Below are 17,542 nucleotides of genomic sequence, written 5' to 3' on the forward strand. Positions count from 1 at the left end.
TAGGCTTTGTGGGCCGTGTGATGTCTATGGTAACGGCTCAGTTTTATTGTGGTAGTGCAGAAGCAGCCACAGAGCATGGACGAGACGTAAGTGAAGAAGAGGTAGTGGGCAGGAGGTAGACCATGAGTGACAGTTCATCGACCGCCAGAGCAGTGCTACTCAGAGTAGTGAGTACCCTGAGGCTGAGCCAGGTGGACAGAGTTCTGCTAGAATATTGTAATTAAACCTGGCTCTTCCCCAACACATCTGCTCAGAGGAAAGAAGGAAGATGGATTAGGGGCCCCTCTTGACTGGAGACTCATCCCGAAGCTGGGGCAGGCAGAATAATCCAGTCCTGGTAGAGCAGTTAGGTAGAACTCAGGGCCACTAGAACTTCTTTTAGGCCCCACCCCATAGCCACTCTGATGGGTGTGAGCGCCCCCTCTGGACAAAGCACAAAGCACGCCTTGGTGCCTTAGATGTGCTTGTGTGTGCTCTGTGGGCTTGTGGCCTAGGACTCACATTCTCCCGGTTCTTGTCCTTCAGAGGCCAGGCATTTGTAGTACACTAGTGAAGAGCTTGGATGCTGCCTCTGAGCTCCCTGGGTTCGAATCCTGGCTCCGCCATGCCTAGCTGTGGAACCTTATGTTTTCTTATCTATAAAATGGGGATTTTATCCATACCCGTCTCATGGAGTTGATGGAGGAGTAAATAAGCTGATCTTTGTGAAGTGCAGAGAAGATTATCTGGCTCATCGTAAGCAGGTGTAAAATTTGCTATGCTTCTCCCATGCTTTAATGCAATTCTATTTCATACGGGAAGAACAAACACAAAGGTTTATACTTCTTATTCTTGGTGTTAGAATCTAGAACCATGTTTTGTTTTGTTTTTACTTTTCCTAGTGTGAGTATAAGCAGCAACCTGCCTCACCCTTTCTAGTGGCTTTCCGGAGAGCTCCTAAGGTTGAATAGCATACTTCTAGGTGCCCTCAACCTATAATTGGCCTTCGTGTTCCTCTAAACACAAAGATTTCGTGTCCAAAATCTAGCTCGCTATGTCAGATCTGAGCTGAAAGTGAAAATACTTTGGTTCATAATTGATTGACTATTTGAAGCCAGGCTTTGGAGATTGCTAGCTACCCTGGGATAGAAAATTTAGGGCAAACTACCTAAGCTGTGTGGACCCCCTAGGGATGACACGTTGCTCTGCTGCACTAAGTTCTACAGGAGCAGGAGCCCTTGGTCTGTCCTCTGTGCCCTGGGCTGGAGAGAATAAACTCAGTCACTCTGAATCCCATGATATTTCCGACAGTGTGATTACAGATAGGACTTACCAGGTTGGCTAAGGATCCCAGTTGTTTCTGTGGTTTGGCTTCATTTAAAGATTTTTTTTTTTGTCTTGCTAATAAATTAAGTTTACTTTGCAGTATAAAATGTTAACTTTGGGATTTTCTTCCTCCTTACATACATTTGCCCACAAAACTTTCTTTTTAAAGATTTTTTTTTCCCAATCCTCATTCGAGGATATGCCTTCATTGATTTTTGAGAGAGAGGAAAGGGGGGGTGGGGAGTTACATTGATGTAGAGCAGTGGTTCTCAACCTTCCTAATGCCGCAACCCTTTAATACAGTTCCTCATGTTGTGGTGACCCGCAACCATAAAATTATTTTTGTTGCTACTTCATAACTGTAATTTTGCTACTGTTATGAATCGTAATGTAAATATGATATGCAGGATGTATTTAGGCGAACCACAGGTTGAGAACCACTGATGTAGAGAGAAACATTGATCAGTTGCCTCCCTTACATGCCCCAACTAGGGATCGAGCCTGCAACCAAGGTATGTGTCCTGACCAGGAATCGAATCTGCAACTTTTTTGGTGTATGGGATGATGCTCCAACAAATTGAGCCACCTGGATAGTTTTTTGGTTTTGTTTTTTTTTTAGAGCGGGAGGGGAGAGAAAGAGAGAGAGAAGCATTGATTTGTTTTTCTACTTATGCATTCAGTGGTTGATTCCTATATATGCCCCGACTGGAGGTTGAACCTGTAACCTTGGCGTATGGTGAGCATGATCTGACCAGCTGAACCACCCGGCCAGGGCTGCTCTCAAGACTTTTGAAGCAGTTCAAAATATGTGACTTCATTTTTCATGATTCTCAATTCCTATTTAAGAAATAAAATAGATTCTACCCAGTCTCGAATAAAAAAAACCTCTTTAATGTCAGCAACTTTTGAGAGCCTCTATATGACAGTATTTCTAAATTTGGTCCCTGTCAGCTAAAGAAAATATATAGACATAAAGCTCTATTGAATTTAGTAATGTTAAGTGAATCTGCATCTCTATATTTTAAAAATATAATAGTCCACATTTGTAGGGGAGTTTGCAGGCCCCGTAGAATGATGCTGTGGCTGCCCAGGGACCTTTGTCCCAGGGACTGGGCGGTCCTGATGTGTAGCAGCTCAAGCTGGACCATCTTCATAAGATCCTTTTATGGTGTGGGCTTTGCTGACCGGACAAAGGGAGGGTGGCTGGTGACGTAGCTCGAGTCCAGCCTTGAGGGGTCTCCTCTGGGAGAGGCTGAGCTGGATATACCTGCTCGACCCACTACTGATTCTCTGTGTTCATTGAAGATCCCCTCAGAGACGTGAGAAAGCTAACGGGTTAAGTACCCCATCAGAATCTCCACATTTCCACTTGGGGTGAGTCTCATCGTCACCCTTTCAAATGTATTAGCAATAACCCTCCTTCCATTTCCTTGTTCTCACAGTGCACCTCATAGAATCCAGCCTCGTATTGCCAAGCTGTGCTGACCTTTTATTTATTTATTTTTTTAAGCAGTACCATCGTGCACCTTGGGAAAATTCCTGTGTTGGTCTGACTTTACCTTGTTCTTCACTTCCCTGATCACTCTGGTTATTGGGGTTCTCCTGGTACCCTTAGTTTTAGGGAGACCGTAGTATGTACCCTTTGGTCTTCAGCGCTGGCTCTGACTAGGCTAACCTGGATTTCCTTGGACCCAGAGCTGGAGGCAGTGTTGTTCTAAGGTTAGCGGGCAGAAGTCCCAGGCTAGCGGTTCTAGCAGCTTGCTTATCTCTTGTGGTGTATTTTGGTTCACACCACTGGTGGCTAGAATGTATTCTAGTTCATTAGTATTTGTGATGGCACTTGAAACAGATCTGAAGTCATGGAAAAACTTGGTTCTTCTCTGTCCCTCAAGAGAAGCTGGGAAGAGTGGGCTTCCATTGAATGGCTTTCTAGCCCCAAAATGAGAGCCACCTCAGGTTCTAATCCTGGTATCTCTAGGGCAACCACAGCACAGATTCCTATCCTTCCTCTCATTGTCCTCAAGGGAAAGGCCAGTGCTTCTGGGCCCCTGACTCCTCCCCCCGCCCCCCTCCACCACCCCCGACACACACACACACACACACACACACACACACCTATCAGTCTGTGTCTGGAGTTGCTGGCTTGCTAGTGTGATCTGATTCCAGGGATGAAAGCGAGCTCCTGTCCTTTTGCTCTCCAGTCCCAGACAAACCGAGGGCTCGCATACAGCGTTACGTCCTCCCCACATAGGTCTGTCCCAAAGTGCACTGGGTTGGTGCAGCTGTGTTGGTTGGGTTTTGATTTGGGGAAGTGAATGGCTTTGACAGTTGCCTGAGCATGCCATAAGCTTGGAAGGAGGAATTGAGAAATGATGTGAGTGGAGCCACCTGGCCGTCTCTGCCCGCTCCTCTGCCCAGGGCCTGGCTGGCATGGCATTGCAGTGTTTCTGATGTCACCCGTGTGTTGTATTCAGTGTCTGTGGATGGATGGCCTCTCCCTTAAGATGGGCTCAGGGTAGATCCTGGCTGGTGCTGGGCAGTCCTTATTTCTTCTGTGCTCTTCCCGGCCTGCCCATCAGATCCTCCCACAGCCCTTAGCAGCATGTGAAGGGGGTGGGTCACGCCCCTGCTTTTCTCTCCCTGCAGCATGTGTGCTTTTGTTAATGAAGCAGGTGGGCTCAGTAAGGTTTGTTGCCTGTTCCCCAAGGCTCTATCGGGCTCTGGTGTCATGAAGGGAGACACATTTACACAGGCCCATGGAACTGAGGGTGGAGTAAGGGCAGTAACCAGTATTAATAGTTTCCTCCTTTCCTCTTCTGTAGCCTCAAGTCCCTGGTAGATGGATACAAACAGTGGTCGTCCAGTGCCCCCAACCTGGGGAAGGGCCCTCGGAGCAGCCCGGCCCTGCCGGGGTTCACCAGCCTTACGGAGATGGGTAAGCATTGCCCTTGTCTAGACTCTCTCCCTGTTCCCCCAGGGAATTCTTGCCAAGCTTCTAGGGCTGTGTAGGGTCCTCAGTATTACTTTATGGGGTCGTCCCCTCTTTTACTCAAATCATGGCCCCCCATCCTCGTCCCTCTTCGTTTGCCCTATTCCCTTTCATTGAATCTTCCCAAATCACTACTGCTGCCATGGAGGCTGCCCTTGGCCTTCTGTCCCAAGGGGCCAGTCAGGGTCTCCTTAAGGCAGTGCAGAAGGGTGAGGCCTTAAATCAGGCATTTCCCTTTTCTGGGTCTGTTTCCTCATATTTCAGTGTAGGATGTCCATAAAACAAGAGATGGTGGTAGAGGCTGCCGCAGTCTTCCTCTTAAGGGAGGTTACTGAATGGGTAAGGTCTTCTTCAGGCTCTCTCTCAGAGAGTCATCCTCTTATTTATCTCTGTAGATTCCCAAGGTCATAGGTCAGTCTATAGAGTAGGTTGGCCTTCACCCATGGAGGGGATTCTAATCCTTTGCAAGAGTCCAGTCTTAAGACAAATCTCTAGGCTGTCATTCTAGAAACCCAAGGTCCCTTGCAATTCCAAAGTGCAAAAAAATTAGGGATGTTTCTGTCTATCCATTGTTCTAGGAAACTCGCTGCTCTTCTTGTGTTGAGGGTCCCTAGGAAAGAAGTAGGAAATTGGCAGATCTGCTTCTGCAAGTAGGGACACAGGCTCTGGAATGGAGAGTGATTTCTCGCTGGTCACAGTTGAGTGTGGAGGGCTAAAGCCCTGTTGGTTCAATGCCCAGTCCCCCATCTCGCCCAGCTGACTATATGACCTCTGCATCCCTGACACTGAGCCAGGAGGCCTGGGTGGGGGAGAAGGACCAGAATCTTACTGTTGCTGCTGCATTCCCATTTTTTTTTTTTCAGTTGATCAGCATAGTTGGGTTCTCTTGCCAGGTTCTACAGCCAGGTTCTCTCTAGCTAGGTTCTGTCCAGGTTCTCCAGCCAGGTTCTCTCTTTTTTTTTTTTTCTGATGCCTTTTATTTATAGATTCTGTTACAGTGTGTCTCAAATATAACTACAATTTAATTGATGACAAACTCAAACTCAAATATGAGCATTCATAGATGTATAAAATTTGTAAAGACTTCTATGTAAACAGCATATTATATTCATGGCTATTCATTTATTTTGTGAAGCAATTCTGGTTTTCTTCAAAAACATAACATAATAAACCAGAGCTATTTAAATAAATTGGTGGCCTCTATACATAGGTCCTAAACCCAGGCCAATTACTTGGCCATACTAACTTAGCTGGCCCTCGTTTCATTACGTACTTTCATTAACATTTCTCCAAAATTTCTATTTAAAACTGCTTTATTTACATAAGCATTTTATCTTAACTCTTTGTAATAACGCATTTTCTATTTCCCGTCTACTCTCAACTTCACAGAGGATGAGGACAGCGAAGGCCCAGGGAGTGGGGAAAGTCGTCTACAGCATTCACCCAACCAGTCCTACCTCTGTATCCCATTCCCTCGTGGAGAGGATGGGGATGGCCCCCCCAGTGACACAGCTCACGAGGAGCCCACCCCAGTCAACTCAGCCACCAGTACCCCTCAGCTGACGCCAACCAACAGCCTCAAGAGGGGCGGCGCCCACCACCGCCGCTGTGAGGTGGCTCTGCTTGGCTGTGGGGCTGTTCTCGCAGCCACAGGCCTAGGGTTTGACCTGCTGGAAGCTGGCAAGTGCCAGCTGCCTCTCCCAGAGGAGCCTGAGCCACCAGCCCGGGAGGAGAAGAAGAGGCGCGAGGGACTTTTTCAGAGGGCCAGTCGTCCTCGACGGAGCACCAGCCCCCCATCCCGGAAGCTCTTCAAGAAGGAAGAGCCCGTGCTGTTGCTAGGAGACTCCTCTGCCTCCCTCACACTGCTGTCTCTCTCCTCCATCTCCGAGTGCAACTCCACACGCTCCCTGCTGCGTTCGGACAGCGATGAGATCGTGGTGTATGAGATGCCTGTCAGCCCAGTGGAGGCCCCACCCCCGACCCCTTGCACCCACAACCCCTTGGTCAACATCCGAGTGGAGCGCTTCAAACGGGACCCTAACCAATCTCTGACTCCCACCCACGTCACCCTCACAGCCCCCACACAGCCCAGTGGTCACCGTCGGACCCCTTCTGAGGGGGCCCTCAAGCCAGCGGCTCTCCTGGCCAGCAGGAGCCCCTCCAGCAACGGGCTGAGCCCCAGCCCTGGAGCAGGTGAGTCCTGCCCCCTCCTCTCCTCTCTTTCCTGCCTTTGTGCCTTCCCCAAGGGTAGGGATGTTAGAGTGAACTCCATTCCTCCTCTGACTCAGCCAATCCAGATGGCTGATCTGTCCTGTGCCGCAGGGGGTCTTCCCTGAGGAGCAAGAGAGGCAGGTTCTAGGAAGGACCAGAGCCGGGATTTGGGCTCCTGTGGACGCTGGGGCCCTGGGCCTGGGAGAGCACAGGGCAGTGCTCTGGGCCTGGATGCAGAGGGCCAGCATCAGGGCACAGGAGGGCGGGAGTCTAGCTCTGCTTGTTCCCTGCAGAAGAGATTGCAGTTACCGGCAGGAGCCTGCCCTGACCTAGGACGGGTGTTTCTTGCCGCGTAGCTGTGCTCTCGCCTCATTATAGCATTAGGACAGGCACACTCATCAGGCAAGCCTCCGCCCAGGCCTCCTGCCTTCACCACTCACCCCTGACTCATGCCTGACTCTTCGGAAGTGGAGGTGTGTCCAGGTAAATTGCTGTGCTTGCGCAGAGGCCTGCCTTCTCCATCTGACACCGGTGACACCTGGGCATGCCTGCACCCTTCCTGGGTCTTTCCCATCACTAGCCCTTCCTCCCTAGAAGACCTGGGTCTGACGTGGAAGCCGCCTCTAATCCAGTAGGAGACGCGATGCAGTACTTTTCAAGGGGATTTGCCTGTAAACGATCATTGTATCTGCCCATTCAGCTGTCTCTCCCCTCTTTAGATTTTTTTTTTATAAAGGAACTCATCCTTTATTTTTTTATTATTGTTTTAAAATATATTTTATTGATTATTTACAGAGAGGAAGGGAGAGGGATAGAGAGTTAGAAACATCGATGAGAGAGAGACATCCATCAGCTGCCTCCTGCACACTCCCCACTGGGGATGTGCCCGCAACCAAGGTACATGCCCTTGACCGGGAATCGAACCTGGGACCCTTGAGTCCGCAGGCTGACGCTCTATCTACTGAGCCAAACCGGTTAGGGTAAGATTTTTTTGTTAAACATAAATATGTGACCTCTCCCTATATTACTCCCTTTTTTTAGATTTTTGATGCCTAGCTTTGTCCTCATCACATGTTTATTAAATGGATGAACTGGGAATGAACAGACATTTCCTTAAGTCATGGGTCAGCAAACATTTTTGGTAAAGGGCCAGATGGTCAGTATTTTAGGCTTGGTGGGACATACAGTTTCTGTTGTAACTGCTCACCTCTGCTGCTGCAGTGGGAGAGCAGGCAGTAGGTGAGCAGGCAGTAGGTGTGGCTCTGTTCCAATAAAACTTTACAGTGGGGCCTTGACTTACGAGTGTCCCGACTAACGAGTTTTTCGAGATACGAGCTGTCTCTCGGCCGATTTTTTGCTTTGAATTGCGAGCTAAAATTCGGGTTACGAGCCAGCTTCAGATACCCCACCACTAGTTGGCGCAGCGAACATCACAGTGAACGCCACAACATCAGCCCAGCATCACGTGTCTCACTCGTTCACTGTTGATTTGACATACGAGTAATTTGAGTCACGAGCTCCGTCATGGAACGAATTAAACTCGTAAGTCAAGGCCCCACTGTATTTACAAACAGATGGCTGGCCTGTGAGTTGTAGTTTGCCAGTATCTGCCTTAAGTCATTTTATTATAGATATAACCCCCATATGTCCCATTATTGTTGTCAGATATAGTGACCATGGTCTTCTAGTTCACTGTTGTATTTTCCGGTGCCTCCCAACACACTGCATGGCACATAGTAGGTGCTCATTAACTACTTGTTGTTTGTGTTATCCCATGTGAGTAGGGCCTTGGCAAGGTGGGGATGGAGCAGAGTGTACCTGGCCCAGAAACAAGGGGCCCTCATCTGATGCCTCTCCCTTTGTCTTTTTGACCAGGAATGTTGAAAACCCCCAGCCCCAGCCGAGACCCAGGTGAATTCCCCCGTCTCCCTGACCCCAATGTAGTTTTCCCCCCAACCCCGAGGCGCTGGAACACACAGCAGGACTCTACCTTGGAGAGACCCAAGACCCTGGAGTTCCTGCCTCGGCCGCGTCCTTCTGCCAACCGGCAACGGCTGGACCCCTGGTGGTTTGTGTCCCCCAGCCACGCCCGTAGCGCCTCCCCGGCCAACAGCTCCAGCACAGAGACACCCAGCAACCTGGACTCCTGCCTTGCTAGCAGCAGCAGCACTTTGGAGGAGCGGCCTGGGCTCCCAGCCCTGCTCCCGTTCCAGGCGGGGCCGCTGCCCCCCACCGAGCGGACGCTGTTGGACCTGGACGCAGAGGGCCAGAGTCAGGACAGCACTGTGCCACTGTGTAGAGCTGAACTGAGCGCACACAGGCCTGCCCCTTATGAGATCCAGCACGAGTTCTGGTCTTAGCATGGAAAGGCTCAGGGTGGGCGAGGGGGACGCAGGAGGAGATGGGGGAGCTGGCTGGCACAGCCCTTTCTCAGAGTTGGACCCCTGAGATCCAGTCCCACTTCTTGCACTGATAATGCACTTTGAAGACGGAAGGGATGGAAGCAGAGCCACTTCAGAGGGTCCCTGGCCCTGCAGGGCCTTTTACCTGTGTCCACTGGAGGGGCTGTGGCTATCAGCTCTGGCTGTAGGGGAGGGGGGTACATGCATGTCCCCCACCCTCCACAGTCTTCCTCACCTTTAGGGTGACCCTGCGGCGTCACTCAGCCAAATCTGTCTGCTGCTCCCTCTCCTCAGGCCCCTGGGTATGCCCAGGGCCTGTCCTGGGGGCCCTCTGTTAGCCCTGAGTTCAGCCTTCCCAAGCATCAGTATTGGATGTTCTGTGATGGATTTTATTTCTCTTCCACATTCTTCCCCAACACCCATGAATCAGAATCTTGTTTGATGTGAGTTTTTCTGTGTCCTAAGCCCTTCCATGCCAGCTGGGGGACGGATGGACCCGGCACTACCTCCCTGCACTTCCAGGTGCCCACCTATTTATTTGAGCCTGCCCGTGGTAGGGGAGCTGCCTCAGTGAGAACTGGGGGCGGGGAGGGTGTTAGGGAAAATACAGTTAGCTGCAGTAAAGAGGGTAACGGAGTCTGTCCGCCCTTGTTCCTTTTGGCACCCATCTCCTCCCTGGGGTCCAGACATGGTCAGGCCAGGTTCCGATACAAATATAAGCTCATCCCATGACCAATTTCTTGGGATGCCAGAGACCAAGTTCCTCCGTTTGTCCCTTTTGTTGTCTGAGCTTTCCTCCAGTCCCTGGAGATAGTGGACTTTGGGTTCCGTATTTGGTTGGTAGATGTCTCTGCATTGCACCAGAATAGCATATGGGGTGGGGGTGGGGAATCCTGGACACTGGGGGTTGGAACTGGGCAAGGGTGTTCCTTCTCAGCCAGGCCATCCATTCTGAAATGCCCGTGAAGTAAAACAGAGCCCTTGGTAGTACCTTCCGTGAATGGATGAGTGCGGCGGCGATAATTGTAAGGTGCTCCGTGAGCCACCGATGTACAGTAACCTCCAAGTCCCGGCACTGGCCACTGGCCAAGGCTCTTGTCTCTGTGCACAGATGGCCCCAATGCTGGACTCTGGAGCCAGGTAGGAAGGACAACAGTGGCCAACCCTGACTTTTCTGGAATTTGATTCCTTGACTTGAATGTTGAGCTTCTTCTGGAGCTTTCTCTTGCGCATCTTCACTACTCCCCTCACTCTGAGGCCTCCTGCATCAGTGAGGCCTCCTGCGCCTGTGGGAACAGTTGTCTCTGAGTGGGGAAAACAGCGTGATTGGGAGTAGAGTCCTTAGGTCCTGCTCCTCCCCCCTCAAGACTCTGTGTGTTGCTCCACCGCCTTTTATCGTGGAACGTTCCTCTGGAGATGTTGGTGGCCAGCCTGCAGGCTCCTTGCTCTTGCTGCCTGAATGTCAGAACGGGGAGAGCGGTGAAGCAGGTCCAAGTGATAGATATGGTCACTGCTCTCTCTCTGCACCTGTGACAGACATCCTGCCATGGGGATGGCTTTCAAATCGTTCCTTGTTTTATGAGCCCACTGGCACTTTGGTTCAAGGGCCCCACCTAGTCTTGGCTGGGGAGGCACTATTGGTTTTGTGGCCCGGGTTTGTTGTTGCATCTCATCCTCTCTTTGTCTTTGTTTAGTGAAGCCTACATGTAGGAGATTATTTTTGCCTGATTCCCCACTCCTTAGCTAGGAGGGATAAACTGTGAGTCCAGCCAGGACTCCTCTTCATTCCTGGTGGGAGAGGGACACAGGTGGTCTGTTCTGTGCACTTCCCTGGACTCTGCATAGCTCCAGTCTCAGCCACTAACACATCTGTAAGCCACTAAGCGGCTCTCGGTGGGAGAGGGGGTGCAGCCTGCAGCGTGATCCAAACCATGCTGACTCTGGGTGGTGCTCTGTGGTGTGAGGCAGGGATGTTTCCTTTGCTCATGTTCTACCTTTTGCCATTTTGTTAGGTGGTAGCCATCTTTCTTGGAAGTGTAACCGACATAGCATAAACTGAGTGACGGTCACTTGCCACTGAGTGACAGCTGAACATCGCTCTTACTCCTCCATCCAGGAGGGAGCCAGAAGGCTGGGTCTCTGCTGAGGGAAACACTGTAACTGCCAGAGGCAGCAGCGGGGTTATTCTGAAAACGCTTCCGTGAGTTTCCATGATGATGAAGGAGTTACCGTCTCTCTCTGATGGGCCCCTGGGATAAGGATCCTATAGGGTAGCAGGTTTGAGGTCCTTTCTGTCTGTTCAGGTTCCCTGGCCTCTGTGGTCATGGTCAGGCTCAGGCCTTGAACCTGGGGACCAGGCTTCCTCTGCGACAGCAATAGCCTCCCTTCCCCCTTTTCTCTCTCCTCGGAGACTTCCCCTTACTCTTGGCCGGTGCTCACTGCATGGACGATGCTGATAGGAAGCAGACCCTGTTCTCTGCCCCTTATCCTTAGATCTGCTGGCTCCTTCCACTGATGCTAAACAGATTATCCTTCATGTACTGCCTGGGGCATCCAGGCCACTGCTGGGGCTGAGTAGATGTCCTAGATATCCTCATATCTTATTTCTGAGAGACGTTGGTGTATGCTCTTAACTTCCCACCCTTTAGTATCCTGAGGGTTTGGTTGTCAATGATGATGGTGCTAACTTATATTTGCATGACTCGGAATAATGCTAACCTTTCCTCCTGACCTAGTACAAAATGACATCACTTTCCTTCTACATGTGATGCCCTTGCTGGTAGAGAAGGGGAAATGCTTGAAGACAAAGGTTCAAGTGAAGAGAAATGAAAAAAGCTGCTTGGGTGGATTTTTGAGTCGGGCACCAGGCTCTGAGACCTGAACACGTTGGCTCTGTTCCTCACTCTGCTTCTGCCGTCTGACCTCGGGCTTGTCTCTTCACTCTCAGATTTCCTTCCTGCAAAGGCCGCCGTCCCCTGCTTCCCTCCCAAGGGCAGTGAGCACAGTATCAGCAGGTCAGTGAGGACGGACTGCTGAGGTTGGCAGTGTGGTTGGTTCTCACCCTTTCCTTCTAGGGACTCGCCTGCCATCTCCTCCTTTGTCTTCTGGAAGAGGAGTGATTGGAGGTTGGCTTTGTGTGACTAACGGGGCCCATGGTCAGGCCCGTGCTCTTCTCCTGCATTTATGTAGCACCTGATGTTTACAAGCCTCCTTCCAAATTCCCCCACTTACCGTGCCTGGCTGATCGTCTCCACCACTAGTGTCTCCCAGAGGAGGAAGTGGCTGGGGGCAGCATCGGAATGACAGCTTGGGGTCTCTGATTTCTTGATGTCCCTCCCAGAGTCTTATTTGTTCAGAGACTGGAATCAGGCCAAATCCTGGAAGAACCTTCGGGACAGGGTCAGCTGGCCTGTGGGGCATGTGTCATGGTATGGGCTTCCTCACACAGCCCTTTTCCCTCAGACCACGATTGCTCAGGAACGTGGTGGGGCACCCGAGGGCAGCGAGGCCTGATTTTTTTTTTTATTGATTTCAGAGAGGAAGGGAGAGGGCAAGAGAGATAGAAACATCAGTGATGAGAGAGAATCATTGATTGGCTGCCCCCTGCACACCACACACTGGGGATTGAGCTCAAAATCCGGGCATGTGCCCCAATCGGGAATCGAACCGTGACCTCCTGGTTCATAAGTTGATGCTCAACCACTGAGCTAGGCCGGCCAGCGGGGCAAGGCCTGACTTCTTGTCAACACTCTTGCTCCACAGCCCCCACATTGGGCCCCCCTCCCTCCCCTGCAAGGAGGGAGACACCTCCTGAGCACCCCTAACTCTTCAAGCTTGCTGTTAACGCACAGGGCAGTGGGTACTGAAGACTGGATGGCTGTGAATGGTTCACTTCTGGCAGGCCCCTCAGCGCAGAACGGGACCTTTTCCGTTCATTAAGCCTTTGACTCAGGTGTGTAGCATCCTCAGGCAGGTCAGAAACACTCCATTGCCATTTTTTTAAAAAATTATCTTTATTGTTGAAAGTATGCAGATGTCCCCTTTTTTCCCCATTGACTGCCTTCACCCCGTACCCGTCCCTGCCCCCCCCACCCCCAGGCGGTGTCCATGGGTTATGCATTATTGCCTCTTGAAGGACTGAGGGAAGAAGCAGGTGCCAAGTTTTTGGGGGGCGGGGGAGGCCGGGCTTTTCCCGAGGCCTCTGTCAGAGACTGCACCCCTGGGTGCAGCCTGCAGCTCATGGTGGTTGTGATGGGAAGTGAGGGAGGCCAGGGGAGCTGCAGGAATGCGGAGATCTGAGCTGCCCATACACTAGGTGCGTGAGGTTACAGATGTCTCTTCCTGTCCGTGGGCCTCAGCCCAGCCGTGAGCTGAGGACAGTGCTGCCCCTACCGAAGCACGAAGCCCTTCTAACTTTTTTTTTTTTTTAATATATTTTATTGATTTTTTACAGAGAGGAAGGGAGAGAGATAGATAGTTAGAAACATCGATGGGAGAGAAACATCGACCAGCTGCCTCCTGCACATCTCCCACGGGGGATGTGCCCGCAACCCAGGTACATGCCCTTGACCGGAATCGAACCCGGGACCTTTCAGTCCGCAGGCCGACGCTCTATCCACTGAGCCAAACCGGTCCTGGCAAGCACTTCTAACTTTAAAATGTGTGGTCCTGGAGCCCCAGTCCAGCGCTAAGTCTCACCTTGCTGGATTGCTTCTCTTTGGAGAAAATTATAAACGTGTTGGGGGAGAGGGGAAGTGATTGTAGGTAAAAAATATATATATATACATATGGTAATAAGCAATTTCATATGCTTCCACCTGCTAGACCACCAGCCTCGCTCCATGGCTTCAGGCCTGAGGATGATGTCCTGTGAAGCTACAGTTGTAGTCACACGTTCCCAAATGCCCCGCTCTTCCTTCAGACGAATCATTGTTTTCTTAGATCAGCAATTCAAATGAATAAAAATCCACGTCCCAGAGGACAACCCACTGCTGCTTCCTCAGTCCCCGGCTTGTTCCTGGCCTGGCTGCCTGGGAGCTCACCAACTCAGGCACCTGTGTTGGAAGGTGGGCGGCAGAAATTGGAGTCCTGGCTGATGGAGGCTAATTAACAGGGCTCCGGTGCCTAATTAACCTGACCCAGCCCTGGGCCTCGGGTTGGCTGTGCGGGCCAGGTGAGCCCCTCCTAGCCTAGACTGCTCAGACTGTTGACTGAGTGTTTTCCATTTGTCCTAGGAAGATGTGACAGGCCGCACACCCGCCTTTGTCCATTTCCAGGCTTGGGCCCTGGAAGCAGCCTGGCCTCTGGGCTTCTGAGGGAGCCCTGGCATTTGTTCTTCCAAAGGCTGGGCTCCCTCCTTAATCTGGAGCCAGTAGGACTGGTCCACCCTGATTCTCACTGTCTGTGCTTCCCTGCATTCCCTGCCCAGAGCCTTGCTTTAGGTCTCGAGCTCACAACTGCAGCTAGAACTCCGAGAATGAGCCCTGGCTGGTGTGGTTCAGTTGGTTGGAGCATTGCTGCAAATACCGAAAGGTGGCAGGGTTTGATTCCCGGTCAGGGCACATACCCAGGTTGTGGGTTCAATCGGATGGGGTGCGTTATAGGAGGCAACCAATCAATGTTTCTTCTCTCTCTCTCTCTCTCTCTCTCTCTCTTAAAAAGAGAGAGAGAGAGAGAATGAATAGAGAAGGGCCCAGTGGGTTCTCAGAGCCAGGAGCTTTTCCATGTCTCTCTTTGTTTCTCTTGGAAACACCCACCTTTCTCCTGACCCATCTTCCCTCCTGACTGGTCTGACCCTCCCTGCGAACACCCACAACCTAGTTTTACGAGACCGATTGGCAGGCATGGGCCTGACAACTAGACAGGTGTTTGAGGACAAGACACTGGAGTACATTCCAGCGCTTTTCTACGATCACACATGAGGCTGACATCCAGGAATTCTGAGCCCAGAGGTCAGCTGTGATTGATGGAGAGTCCGGGGTGTGTATGTGCGCGTGTGTGTGTGTGTGGGGGGGGGATATTGTCACTTGCCTGCACTTGCTGGAGGGTAAGACCAAGTTTCAGTTTCAGAGGGAATATGTTGCCCACATCCCTATGCTCCTGCATGGACAGATCCTGGCTTTATTTAAAATTCTGATATTGTGCTCAACGTGGATTGTTTTTCCCATTAATTTTAATTTTTTAAAATACTGCACTGAAATACGATTTATCTTGATAACTGAGTCGTGGGTGCCCCCTTAAATTTTCCATCCAACGGGAGTACCTCACTGGGTCTGTGGAGCCACTCGGGCAGAATGGGAAGTTGGTGTTAGGATTTGTTCTGTTTTTCCTGGTTGCCCTTGCTCTACATCCCGTGTGACGAGTTTTCTGGTAGTGTTTGTGTCTAAATAGGAATATGCTGACTGTCATCTTAGGGCAGATTTCATCTTTGGACCTACAATTGGGGGTGACTTTTCCTTGAAGTTCTCCAGCTTCCTTTCAGCCTCCCCCAAACCCTGAGGCCACTTAGAGGTATGTGTGTGTGTTTTAGGGGCAAGGTAGGCGATTACAGTAGAGAGGGCCGTTTTGATTCTCACCTAACGTCTCTTTGGGACATCCCGGAACTCCCGGAGATGTGAATAAATCGGACTCATTCTCTCTCCCAGATTTCAGAAAGGACTGAGGTGGCTGGAGGCGTCCTCACTCCCTTGCATGCCTGGAGCGTGTTCAGCGCACTGTGCCTGGGTCCCCGCGAGCCTTCCTCATGTCAGCCATTTCCTCCTTTTCACTGCTGTTATTGTTCTCTCATCTTTGTTTCACTCTCATCATTTATCTCTACCTCCAGTGCCAGGGCCATGCTGGCTGCGGCTCTTTTCTCCGTCACTGTCAGAGTGAAGCATAGACTTAGCCTGGTCTCTGCATGGCTAACAAGGAATCAGAAACCACACGTTTCCTCTATGTGGGAGGCGGTGTCCTAGAGGTATTATTATTACCATTATTATTATTTTGACTCACAATAATCCTGGGAGGGAAGGTATGACCCCCATCTGAGGATGTGGAAACTGAGGCTCAGATAACTCTATAATGTCAACAAGGTCACACAGCTAGGAAGCAACATTACTGAACCGCTTGGCTCCAAAGTTGTCCTTCATTTTCCTCTGAGCACATTTTAGGCCACTGTTGAGAAGCCCTGGGATAAGGTGGGCCTAGTGTAGGTCCCCCAAGCCTTGAGATGGCTCTGTTTCCAAGGGGGAGCATGTCCTGTGGCTAATCCATCTGCCTTCGTCCCTGGGCTCACCCAGCAGGACCTGCAACCTCCCAGCTCAGCCGACTTCCTCTCTGCTCCTGGCTGCTCTCTCCACCATTTTTCGGGGGTTTGTTCCACGCAAGGGTTGAACACATCAATCCCGTAGCCCTTCTCCCCGCACCACCGAAGGCCTGTGGGCCTCACTCCTGTGTTGCCAGCCCCAGTGGCCCCATGACTGCTCTTAGCCACAGCTTCCACCCCCCTCCCTCCTAGTCTTTTGAGTGTGGAAGCCTTAAGGCAGCTCCTCATTGGGAACTTGAAGTCAGGCTCTTGCCTTTTGTTGCATTGAGAGCCATGTGCCCTTGGTACCCAGTTGTTGCAAAGAAGGGAGTTGATGAACTTGTCAACTTTCTCTGATTTTTTTCATCACCCACCCTGCACACATGCACACACATGCACACTTGCCTACACGAACCTTTAGTTGACACTGTGTCTGTCTTCAGAGGAGGAAGGAAAGGAGCTGGAGATGGGTTTTATCTCGCTTTCTTTGGGATTTGCCTCCCCGTTCGAGCCTTTGAGTCTGGGTAAGGTGAAAGGTTGCACATGTGTTCCTTTTGCTCCTTTGTAACTAGCTACCAATTTTCGTTCCTAGGTCTTCTCTGCTCTGTGTCCTGTCCATGTGTCCTGACCCTGTGTCCTTGAGTTCCCATTTGCTTTGGGATTTAAGTTATTGTTAATTCGTCAACAATATTAAAAATAGAAAAGTCCTGAAGGGAACTTTTCAGGTTCTTTCCTTTGGCTGTTTGTTTTCCAGGTACTGTAAATTGTTGACTAAGGATGCCAAGCAGGCTTGGTTCAATGGCTAAACCTCTTATCATATTACAGTGCAATGCTGGTCTCAGCCTGGTCTCACCACCAGAGCACACACAAACTTGAATAAAACTGGTATAGCAATGACTTCTGGTTTACTGTGGTGCTTTATAAATTTGTCCTTGCCCCTCTTTTCTTTGTAATTAAAAAAGATGTCCAAGTAACTGGCTGTTTCTGGGAATTTCCACATGTAGGGAAAAAATAACCAGAGAGAAATGGATATGGCGCAGGAAAGAGGTGGAAGAAGAGCCCCCCTCCCTGCCCCCGAAGGTCCTAGCACCCCCAGCTGGACCACAGGGGCCTTTCTGAAGCATGGCCCTGAGTGACGTCTGTCCAGGTGATTGAGTCTCTTCTCGTAACTGACTTTGGCACAGGTCATGGGTTTTGGCTTTCAGAGCTCTTAGCAAGTGTGTGTTGTCTCTCATTCTCCACCCTGATATTGCTGGTGAAGTTGTGAATGGGGTTAAGAGGACAAACACAGATGGAGTTTGACACTTATAGACAAGATCTGTGGGCTCTGAGTCATGGATTCCTTGTGGT

General features: G+C 50.7%; 1 protein-coding gene across 2 annotated transcripts in view; it reads left to right on the top strand.

The window, feature by feature from the left end:
• The window catches only part of MAP3K9 (mitogen-activated protein kinase kinase kinase 9), an 84,661-nt gene extending 67,582 nt beyond the window's left edge, over positions 1-17,079 (top strand). The window contains exons 9-12 of one of the 2 annotated variants that reach the window (XM_070417287.1): positions 2,611-2,679; positions 4,128-4,240; positions 5,684-6,487; positions 8,381-17,079. In XM_070417287.1, the coding sequence (XP_070273388.1) occupies positions 2,611-2,679; positions 4,128-4,240; positions 5,684-6,487; positions 8,381-8,865 (1,471 nt within the window). In that variant the 3' untranslated portion in view covers positions 8,866-17,079. The remainder of the gene's footprint in view (positions 1-2,610; positions 2,680-4,127; positions 4,241-5,683; positions 6,488-8,380) is intronic. The other variant, XM_070417288.1, reaches the window with a different exon arrangement.
• Positions 17,080-17,542: the final 463 nt, after the last annotated feature.

The sequence above is a fragment of the Myotis yumanensis genome, unplaced genomic scaffold (genome assembly GCF_028538775.1).
Source record: "Myotis yumanensis isolate MYYU_CA2020_CCGP unplaced genomic scaffold, mMyoYum1.0.hap1 SCAF_1, whole genome shotgun sequence".
NCBI lineage: Eukaryota > Metazoa > Chordata > Mammalia > Chiroptera > Vespertilionidae > Myotis > Myotis yumanensis.